Source organism: Antennarius striatus, chromosome 14 (assembly GCF_040054535.1).
Source record: "Antennarius striatus isolate MH-2024 chromosome 14, ASM4005453v1, whole genome shotgun sequence".
NCBI lineage: Eukaryota > Metazoa > Chordata > Actinopteri > Lophiiformes > Antennariidae > Antennarius > Antennarius striatus.
In genome coordinates, this window is record NC_090789.1 from 19,894,101 (window position 1) to 19,905,871 (window position 11,771).

General features: G+C 44.1%; 1 protein-coding gene across 1 annotated transcript; it reads right to left on the reverse strand.

Annotated features, from left to right (window-relative positions):
- Nucleotides 1-417: 417 nt before the first annotated feature.
- txnipa (thioredoxin interacting protein a) lies at nt 418-4,289 on the reverse strand. Its single transcript, XM_068333079.1, has 6 exons — nt 3,924-4,289; nt 3,580-3,655; nt 3,346-3,493; nt 2,862-3,221; nt 2,467-2,772; nt 418-2,374 (listed from the first exon to the last, which is right to left on the reverse strand). Exons 1-6 carry the CDS (start codon nt 4,177-4,179, stop codon nt 2,327-2,329), a joined length of 1,194 nt encoding a protein of 397 aa, XP_068189180.1. The 5' UTR covers nt 4,180-4,289; the 3' UTR covers nt 418-2,326.
- Nucleotides 4,290-11,771: the final 7,482 nt, after the last annotated feature.

Sequence of the window (11,771 nt, forward strand, 5' to 3'; positions counted from 1 at the left end):
GTCAGGTTGAAAACACTGAGAACTGATCACTGGTGGTGAGGAAGAATCCTCCGTTTCCGTATCATGGTCACGCCAGGCAGCTATGCTTGGCATGAAAAATGTGTTGTTGAAATTTGAGCCTACCAACAGGCCTACCAGTGCCATTTATAACAGCTGGAGCAGAGAAGCATCCCATGAATGTATGCTGTCAATTTGAAAATTCACTGTAGGGTTAGTGCTAGAGGATTTGGTATCTCGTTTAGAGACGGGTCTCTGCCCAACTGACTCCGTTGTGCTGCACAGCTCTTCTTCATGGTGCTGCTCCTGAAGATCACCAACCTCCTCCTAAAACCTGTTCCATCCTCATGGGGTCAAGATAGAACTGAACTCAGCAGAATTTGAGTTGATCTAGAACCAGTAACAAAGATGCAGATGCACTTAATATTTAAAGACTTCTTTATTAATATAAAAAAACAACCCATAGGGTTTCATAGAACCAACACTTTCTCACAAATCAGTCTTTGACTTTTTATCTTAGTAACCAAAAACAGCAGAAATAGTGACACCACCATAGTGGAGATCTCATAGTGAAATGTTGTTAAGAACAACTGTAGTTTAGACAAAATCTTTACCATTTCTAAGATGTGATCCACATATCCCGTTTGGTTTCCTCAACAAATGGCAGCAAATCACTTAACTAGAGTTCAGGAATCATGCAAGACTCCAATAAGTTTGGACTGTTAACATAAAAAATTCACATCGCAAATTTTTTTTCCAATAAAATATAATGCAAGATCTTATAGGCAACAACAAAAAATGACAAAGAAAAAGTGCAATAAAACAAAGGAATACACCACATCTGTGGAAAACTGGTACAAATGAACAAGTGGATGCTGCACGACACTCTTCAGGAAGATTATACTAGTAATTCTCAATGTTAACCATATTCCCAACAAACTTAACGCGATGCAAACTAACATTATCATTATTCCTCTAAGATCCCTTGAAAGTACAGGGTTTGAATGGAATGACAAAGCATCTCTTGAACAAAGTCAAACCCAAACAGGTCAGATGTTGCAGCAGGTCTTCGCCCAATAACAAAGTGATAAAGTGACTGAATGGAGAGCGAGACCCAGAGCGTCTCTGATAGGACAGCTTATTCAGAAATGTAGATTCCACAGACTCTGTGGAGTGAGCTCAAGTACAAGACCTGCAGACAATAAAGAGGAAGACCAGGAACCAGCTCACACTTCTGCCAGAAGTCTTTGCTCCTCATGGATTTCTTTTGTTTGATTGTTCCTCACACCTTTATGTTTGAAATTATCAAAATAAATTGAAGAAAAAGAATGTGAGCGACCACAAAAGTAAGCTATTAAATGATCGTTCCACTCAAAGATGATGTAAAACGTAAAGGCCACCTGACCTAAGAACAGCTTGTACATGGCCTTGGGGGCACCAAAGGCAAACATTGAATGACTGACACATACGGAGCTGGCAGTGACTTTGTTGTTTGATTTGCTCAGCAGTGGTTTTTGTCTCCAGCTGGGTTAGACTCTAGCAACACCCGTGACCCACAAGATGGCCAAGTGGCTGCAGACGAGATTACAATTGTTTTGTCTAAATGAAAATGGACAGATGGGTGGACAGCTGGGTGTCAGAACTCTCCTGCTGATGCCACTTCCTGCCCTGACTACTCATGAACACTGGTCATTACTGAGGCAGCAGAGCCCAGCGGTTCTTTAGACCTTTCGTTTCTTTAGGTCCCCACTGGTCCAAGTTTTCTCCATCTGTGGATAAAGCGTCCCGCCATGGTTTGTCCCAAAGCCTTACAAGTAGCTTCGTAACCCTTCTTGGTTTTCTTTGGATTACAACATGATGCGTTTCTTTATGAGATGTTAAAGCCGACTTTGCTTTTATCAGACAAATTGTAGTCAAATGATTCTGGCAGAAATAGAGCTACAATTTCCAAAAATGTGGTCTATCCCAGTCAATTCCTGATTTAAGGCGGTACTATTACTTTTTCACACAGAGCCATGTAGGTTGAGAAAACCCGTTTTCCCTAACGGATGAAATCATTATTTGAACTGCATTTTGTTTAACATTCAAGTTTGTTTCATGATCTGAAATATTAAAATGCAGCAAATATGCAAAGAAGTAGAAATCAGGAAAAGGAAGTACTTTTTCCCAGCACTGCAGATAATGAGGCACTCTGACAACAGCCTAGAGCCTGACTTCACTTCTGTCCCATGCATCTCCTGTGAAGTTTGCATATTCAGCTCCTTTTCAAGGGCCTTTCATGAACGGTCCCAGAGAGTCGGACCCGAGTTCTACAGACCCCAGGTGGGCTTCAGCAGACTGGCAGCATGCGGGCATTTCCGTTAAACTCCTCTTCAGCCTGAGGAAAGAGAATGTGCTGTATTAGACAACCCATATGACACAACACAAACTGGTGGGGTAACGTCGACACAACTGAAGTGGGACCGCTACCTCAGTGTATGCTGGGGGAGGAGGCGGGAACTGGAACGACGGCGCGCTCATGAAGATGGGGCTGTCGTCACCGTCAAAGTCGTCGAGAAGCGGTGTGAGGGGCTGGTCCAGGCGGCAGTCACGTGTAATGTCGCAGTAGCTGGGGGGCTCTGAGGGCATCCTGAGGGACACCCAGCTCTGGGAGGCGTTGCTGACTGAACCATCCTGGCTGCTCACGCTGTTGCTCCGGCTGCCCAGACCAGCGGTCCCGATGACCAAAGGAAGCTCCAGGATCAGCTTCTCACTGCCAGGAATGTGGATGGAAATCTGGGAGAAGAGCAGTGAGCACATTTGTTAAAAACACCTCAAAACAGCCAGAACCGTGTGGCCAACCCGACTGTAGGACGGCGGCGTACCATCAGGGCGTACTCCACACGGATGATGTTGCAGCCCAGCATGGAAGGCTTGATCTTGGGTACTCTGATCGTCTTTCCTTGCCAGGCGTCACACATGCCGGAAATAATGTGGTTTCCACGCACTGCGGAGAGCTTCTCCTGGAAGACCTTGGTGCGCCCGTTGGCCTGGTAGGTGTGCTTGGCGATGATGGCCGCCTTGGGCACCACAATGCGGGAGCAGGTATTCTCAAACTTGGCATTGATGCAGATGTCTTCACCTTCACAGAAGCCACGCCGGTCGATTTTGACGTTGAGTGAAACCTGGCCGTCTGGGATGAACATGCAGGTGACTTTCTTCTCCTTCATGCCACCTGTGGGAGACTGAAAACACACGGCGCTGTTAGTCAGCTGTAAATTCCAGGTCCATGTTAAACAAGACAGTTTGTTCTGTAGAGTCCACTGTTAGGTCTGAACCAGAACACCTTGTTCAGAGACGTTCACTCACCAGAAGGTCTGGGGTGTTGACGTCCAGAGGCTCCTCCACCTCAAAGGCTTTCTTCACCTCCAGCGTGGCCTGCTGTGGTCTCTCCATTATGGCCTTGACATAATAGCGGACATAACCAAATTTGCCTTTGTAGGACGACACCAGCTGCCTGTGAAAACACGCCAGTCAGATTGAAACTGAAAGCGGTGTGTTTGTGCTGACGTCATGTGGGTGGACTGCCTGGTGTTGCCTTACCCTTGCTGGGGAAGCTCGAACGCAAATCTGTACTCGTATTTGTTTCCAGGCCGTAAGACGACCGCCCCGTTGGAGTCTGAGGACAGAACAGGACAGACCTCAGCCGACGGTCTCCATATTCATTCATCTACAGCAGAATAACCCTGGAGACCATAACCACCGTAACCTCAGAGGAGACACCGAAGTACCACCAACACATTCACCTGAACACGTCATGAATGAACGCTAGAAGCTCGCCGACTTCCTTAGACTGTTTTTTTTAATGGATTTTTATTTGATCATGTTGTTCCATTGACTTCAAACCGCCCCCCCCCCCTGGCCGCCGGGCTCTCCCGTGTCCTCACCTGTCGGCTGGCCGTCCAGCTGCAGCACCTCCTCGTGTCGCAGGTACTCCGCCTCCTGCCGACACTTCTGTTTGCCCTTCGCGTACTCCACCTTGGCGCAGCCGAGCCCCAGCAGCCTCATGGCGGACACCCGCGTCGGCTCGGCCACCTCCACCTCCACCCGCCCCGACACGCGATCGCCGGCGCAGTAGAACGTCTTGCTGGGGTCCGTGAAGACGATCTGGAACGCCTTCGGTCTCTTCGTCATGGCCACCATGGTGGTGCGTTCAGGGTCCGCCACAGAGATGTGTTGTGTTCGCTGTCCGCTGCCGGTGCGCCGCGACCGTCCGCTGCTACACGTCGCTCCGTCTGACCGACAAAAACACGGGAGACGGTTTTAAGTGACGGCAGAGCTAGCGGCATGGCCCAGCGCGTGAACAGCGCTCCCATTGGTCCACAGGCTTTGTTTGTGTCGGCTCTAGCCAATCAGCAGCCAGAAGCAGCGCGTGGACACCGCGTGGCTGAGGGCGCAGGGAGCGTGTTCAGCAGATGCGTCTGCAGGAAGGCGGAGGGGAGCCTGTTGTAAACACTGCAACTGCCCCACGTTCTGCCCCAGTCAGGGCAGTTCTGGTGTTTAACACTAAACGGAATTGTGGGTAAAACCCACACCACCAGTTTCACTGTGGTTGGGATGAAAATGTCACATCAACACAAACATAATCCCAACAAAGATGATCACAGCGATGAGAATGAACGTCAGCGTGGACCTACTGTAACAACTAGCACCATGATATGCGTCTGTGGACACGCTCACACCTGAGGGGGTAACAGGACTCCGTTTAAACCACATGTGGTATTAACCTAATGACACCCAGTATATTTTGAGTGCATTTATTTTTCTGCCGTTAGTTCCACATGATAATTCTAGTTTTGTGATTTGGGTCATATTTAACGTTAACGTTGTTAGACGTGTTGCGCCGCCGCCGCGGGGAGAGGCTGAAAACGTGACACTGCTTCCTGTACATGGTTTAACACATTCCAGCACAAAACTCTTCCCTCTAGAGAACAGTCACGTTCTACATGTTCCATTACTGGTACTTTCTCCTGATTTAATTGGCTATTATCTATTTTACGCACTAAGTAGAACTACTAAAAAGCACAAAGTGCAGCAGAATACAAGCATGTATATCTATCCATTACATTGCAGTGAAGACTGAAAAAAGATTCGTCTTTAAAGTCATATCCAACAACCGTTGCAAAGTTTTCACTTTTTACGGCCAAAGTCAAATAAAAAATTAACTGAAGCCTGTTTGCAGTTACAGCTGGACATTCTTCTGTAAAGAAAGTTTCATGGTGACTTTTGCAAGGAGAATGATTCAATTGTTGGGAGTATGATTAATAATTACGACACAAAATACTTACATTACATGTTTGAAAGGTCAAAGTGTGTATGTTTGGAATTCAGTTTTATAGTTGAAGATTATGTTCAGCCGATGGCGTCTACCACACTCTGTGAGACCTAAAATTACATTTTATTTCTAGTGACCCAACCTCAACTTTAGCAGTTTACGTAGTCTAATATTTGCATATTCATTACTATAAAATTGACTTGATAAGAAACTGAAAATTGCTTCAGGAAAAAATGGTAAATTCACAGAAGCAATGTGAATCCAGGTACTGAAACATCAAAACCACGACAATGAGTCTTCTAAAGCAGCTCAAAGGTGGTTGTCTCGCCTTCAGACACTATCATGGGTTTACTCTGGAGCCAATCCCAGCTGATATCAGGCAGGGACTGGGCACACCCTGTTTATCACATGTTTATCACATGACCACAAAAACACAGCTACACTCACATTAGAGTGACTAATCCATCAAAGTTGTATGTTTTGGGTGGTGGGAGGAAGTTGGAGAAGCTGGAGGCAGGGCTGTCCGCGATCAACCTCCTCCACCGTAGGACCATCTCCTGATTCAGACACCATCTCCATGTAGATGTCAAAGTCGAGGCCCGGGGAACGGATCCGGCCCACCAATGAATTATCTATGGCCCCCTGGTTGATATTTAATTGATATTAAAACCGGCCTGCGGGCCACAGCCACCTGCTGGTCACTTACACACACCAACACTACATTCCCCACAATGCAAAGGTAGCCCATAAAGTCCCTGCAACAAGCAGGCGTCGGCTTCATTATTCATCATCAATCAGAGCAGAGGAGAAAAACATTTTCACTTGAAATTACTGACAGAGTCGCAAGAAAATATTGTTTATTCATGTAATCATTAATTTACACTCTTTGTTCAATAGGCCGTTCATCTCCCCACCTATATATTCGAATAAGCTCACTTCAAAGTCTCACACTGTCACCAACCCCACCCACTACCTGTCAATCAAGCGCCCAACCAATCACGGCTCATCTGCCAGAAGGAATCAGGTGAACAATACGTCGTAAGGCATCTGCTATGTTAGGAGCAGAAACACCTGTGATGGACTCCAGGTAACACCATCTAGAGTCAGAACTGTTAACAATGTTCATGTTCAGAGCAGAGGGTCCAAACAGAACCACACAAAACAACCATTAGTGAGTGAAACTAGCTGCTAGCACCAACAGTCTGTCCAGCTGTGGTTTCTGTTTGGAATGGGACAATCCATATAGTACCCACAATGCTCCTGGGGGGCTGACAGAATGCTCTTTAGTAACTCCATACAGTTGTGTTCATGTAGTCACTAACAGAACCATCACTTCTCTAACATTTCTTTAACACCTGCTCTTTGGACAGGAGCCTTTTCCTTTAGCATTAGCTCCTTTAGCGTTAGCTCCTCTCCCAGTCTCACCAGTAGTTAGCTTTCTTTCTCCAGTTAGCCTGCTAGCATTCATCTACGGCTTCACAATGCCCGCCCAGCGCCATCCATGATTGGCCAACACAAACTCTTTACGTCACCACGGTGATGTTTGACTACGTTGGTGCGTTTGGTTATAAACCAATGCATTTGTTTTCACATGTTTGGTATGAAGTCTGATGTTATTGTTTTATCGTGGAATTTCCACAGGTTCCCGTGAGTTTCAATATGTTTTAATAAACATTGAATCAGTCCGGCCCTCGGCTTGAAGCGCATTTGGTTTTTTGGCCCTCTGTGTGTTTGACTGACATCCCTGATGTAGACTGAAGGTTTTGTCATAAAACCTGCAGTCAATCCATACCATCACAGTCAATCCATACCATCACAGTCGATCCATACCATCGCAGTCAATCCATACCATCACAGTCAATCCATACCATCACAGTCGATCCATACCATCGCAGTCAATCCATACCATCACAGTCAATCCATACCATCACAGTCAATCCATACCATCGCAATCAATCCATACCATTGCAGTCAATCCATACCATCGCAGTCAATCCATACCATCACTATGCTGCACGGCCGGGGGAACCACCAGTGACACACTGACCTCATTCCTCTACGTTTGTTCACAATATACGTCACCAGCTGCTTTTCATTCCAGTGATGGTTTGTTCTCTCTCCTTCTGTTCTCCCCTCATTGGTCCTGCTGATCCTGCAGAACCAGGACCTGACTGTCCAGCTGGTACCATTACCGCTAGCATTAGCATCTGTAGTTTTAAATTGGGTCTTTCAACCCTGTGGTTCATCATGATGCCACTAGTTCCATCATCATGACCCACTGGGTTAATTGCATCTGTCTGCTCCTGTTCTTTTCTCCTCCTGCTGTGTAGGTGTCTCTCTGTCATTCTGTCCATTCCTGGTACCCCCCCCCCCCTTCGGTCCTCAGCTCTCTCTCTTTCTCCACTCCACTGTGAGTTTTGGGTTCTGCTTGAGGTTTCTGCCTCGAGGTTTCTGTCTTTCTTTGCCTCCATCACCAGACTTCCTGCTCATGTGGGCCAGATTGGTTCCCATTAGAACAGGCCTCTAACAGCTCTACCTGGAAAGGACCTTGAGATCATTTATTGTTATAATCTGGTACTACACAAAAAAAATATGACTAAAAATTAATGGAATCACAACTACCTGCGTCTGTGGAAAAAGCAGTACAGAAATTGATTGTTGATGAACAAAGAAAAATTGGGCTCACAGTGTATCACAATATTTTGCTATAAAGTGTTGTCAAATTGTTAAGAAAAATCATGCAGAATAAATGATCAATATACAGTATATATACACTCACCGGCCACTTCATTAGGTATACCTGTCCAACTGCTCTTAACACTTAATTTCTAATCAGCCAATCACATGGCGGCAACTCAGTGCATTTAGGCATGTAGACATGGTCAAGACAATCTCCTGCAGTTCAAACCGAGCATCAGTACGGGGAAGAAAGGTGACTTGAGTAACTTTGAACGTGGCGTGGTTGTTGGTGCCAGAAGGGCTGGTCTGAGTATTTCAGAAACTGCTGATCTACTGGGATTTTCACGCACAACCATCTCTAGGGTTTACAGAGAATGGTCCGAAAAAGAAAAAATATCCAGTGAGCGACAGTTCTGTGGGCGGAAATGCCTTGTTGATGCCAGAGGTCAGAGGTGAATGGCCAGACTGGTTCGAGCTGATAGAAAGGCAACAGTGACTCAAATAACCACCCGTTACAACCAAGGTAGGCAGAAGAGCATCTCTGAACGCACAGTACTTTGAGGCCTGTGGGCCACAGCAGCAGAAGACCACGCCGGGTGCCACTCCTTTCAGCTAACAACAGGAGACTGAGGCTACAATTTGCACAAGCTCATCGAGATTGGACAATAAAAGACTGGAAAAACGTTGCGTGGTCTGATGAGTCTTGATTTCTGCTGCGACTTTCGGATGGTAGGGTTATAATTTGGGGTCAACAACATGAAAGCATGGATCCATCCTGCCTTGTATCAACGGTTCAGGCTGGTGGTGGTGGTGTAATGGTGTGGGGAATATTTTCTTGGCACTCTTTGGGCCCCTTAGTACCAATTGAGCATCGTTGCAACGCCACAGCCTACCTGAGTATTGTTGCGACCATGTCCATCCCTTTATGACCACAATGGACCCGACTTCTGATGGCTACTTTCAGCAGGATAATGCACCATGTCATAAAGCTGGAATCATCTCAGACTGGTTTCTTGAACATGACAATGAGTTCGCTGTACTCAAATGGCCTCCACAGTCACCAGATCTCAATCCAATAGAGCATCTTTGGGATGTGGTGGAACGGGAGATTCGCATCATGGATGTGCAGCTGACAAATCTGCGCCAACTGTGTGATGTCATCATGTCCATATGGACCAAACTCTCTGAGGAATGCGTCCAGCACCTTGTTGAATCTATGCCACGAATAATTGAGGCTGTTCTGAAGGCAAAAGGGGGTCCAACCCGTTACTAGCATGGTGTACCTAATAAAGTATAAAGTGGCCGGTGAGTGTGTATATATGCTGTTAATTTAACGCGTTAATTAGATTAATTAATTACGCTACAAATTAACGCGCTATAAAAATTAACGCGAGTGGCAAAGTCAATGCGCAAGCATTTTAAATTTGTCCCAGTGAGGGACCCGTAGGCTGCAGTGACGTCACGTCCTACCTGCCCCGCTGGTCAGAAGCAGAGTGACTGAGATGGACACGACACAGGACAGCGAGGCAAGACCACTGGACCTTTGGGAGGAAAGTTTATTTCTAAAGAGAACAAAGACGGACTATCAACAAAAACGCAGTGATTCTGCCCCGCAGACCCTCCGTCAATCTGCCCCAGGGCAAATGTGGCTACACACATAGTTACCCCACCAGGTATGAAGGAGGAGTGGATGAATAATGGATCCGATGGAAAGAGTCTTTGAGTGTCCAGAAAAGGTTATAGAAATCTAATCCATTATTATTATTATTATTATTATTGTTATTATTATTGTTACTATTATTATTATTATAATTATTGTTATTATTATTATTATTGTTACTATTATTATTATAAGTATTGTTATTATTATTATTGTTACTATTATTATTATTATAATTATTATTATTGTTATTATTATTATTATTATTACTTGTTCCTTTTGTAACAGAGAATCTTCACATCACTGAAGCAGCTCCAGACTAACGTATCATTTAAATGTAAAACATGTGAAGGACACAGAGTTGAACGTTATCTCACCCTTTAAAGGAAAAGCCTGTTGACATCTTACTATCTAGTTTCCTTATTCAGAGACATGTTCTACTATTCACTGTGAATTGCTGTATTGAGTCAGCTTTAGTATTCATTCTGATTGAGAGTCAGCTTATGTACCTATTTGAGACTCAGCCTTATGTTATTTATTTAACTGTATTTGTATTACATTTCTGAGAAATGCCCCTGGCCTAATTGGTTTGCTGATGTGCTTGGCCTTTTTACTTTTGAATTTCATTTATAAATCACACTTAACCAATAAAAATGTGGATTTCAAATCTTTAATTAATTAATCTCATTAATCACATTTTAATCTCATACCTGCTAAAAGCCCCCAAATAAAGAATTTGAATTCTAGGACATTACAAAATTGTAGTGAATGACTAATCAATAGAATACACCAAGAAGAGAAGACTTGAAATCCACATTTTTATTGGTTAAGTGTGCTTTATTAATGAAATTCAAAAGAAAAAGGAAGTGACTGCAGGTGAATGAGGAGCAGGCAGATTTCAAATCTTCTCTTATTGTTGTATTCTATTGATTAGTCATTCACTACAATTTTATAATGTTCTAGAATTCAAATTCTTTATTTGGGGTTCTTTATCAGGTATGACATTAAAATGTGATTAATGAGATTAATTAATTACAAATCCTGTAATTGAATTAGATCACCTGACAGCACAAAGAGCAGAAGAGAGCAGTGGTGATAGATGTGGAGATTCCAGCTGATGCCAACATCAGGAAGAAGGAACACGAAAAGATTGAGAAGTACCAAGGGTTGAAAGAACAGCTGGAACAGACGTGGAAGGTCAAGGTTAATGTGGTCCCCGTGGTAGTAGGAGCACTTGGGGCAGTGACCCCCAAACTGGAAGAGTGGCTCCAGCAGATTCCTGGAACAACATCTGAAGCCTCAGTCCAGAAGAGCGCAGTCCTAGGAACAGCTAAGATACTGACAGAACCCTCAGACTCCCAGGCCTCTGGTAGAGGACCTGACACACAGATACCACCCCACAAGGGTGAGAGGGACATTTTATATATATATATATATATATATATATATATATATATATAAAACACTGATCAGTCTGCAAATAAAGTTGTTCTGGAAAAAAATTTGTGTTCATGGTAAATGTTGTGAATGATTAAAATGGAACTTTTGACAATTTTGGATTTTGTCCACATGTAAAAAATGAGTCATAGTTTAGTTCTTGCATTCGTGATATAGATCATGATATAGGGAATATCCCGGTTTGTGATAATCTTTATTTGTCCCACAGTGGGGAAATTTGTGAAAAATTCATTAGCTTTGTGATTGATCAATCATTAATCTATCATGCTAGATAGTTCAAAATGCCACTGCTGGTGGAGGTTCAAGGCCCCTGCAGGCTAAACATTGCTTTCACCACCTACCTTTGACAATTTCAGTTTATTTCAAGAAGAATTAGCAATTTATCACCTTGTTTTCGAGTGTCTCAAATCTTCAGAAATCTTTTGTTCTGTAAAAATCATTTCCGACAACAGTTTGATAGCCGTTATCACCAACGGAGCTGCAGGCAGTTACCAAGACGACACTTCATCTGACGGTTTAAATACGGTATTTTCCACATAAGGCGCACCTCCAATGAACGGTCTTTTTAAAAATAAATTCATACAAAAAGCAAATTGGGATAATTAAACACATCTGAGAACTCATCTTCAATGAATTTTCTATTCTTAAACTTTTTTCATGTAT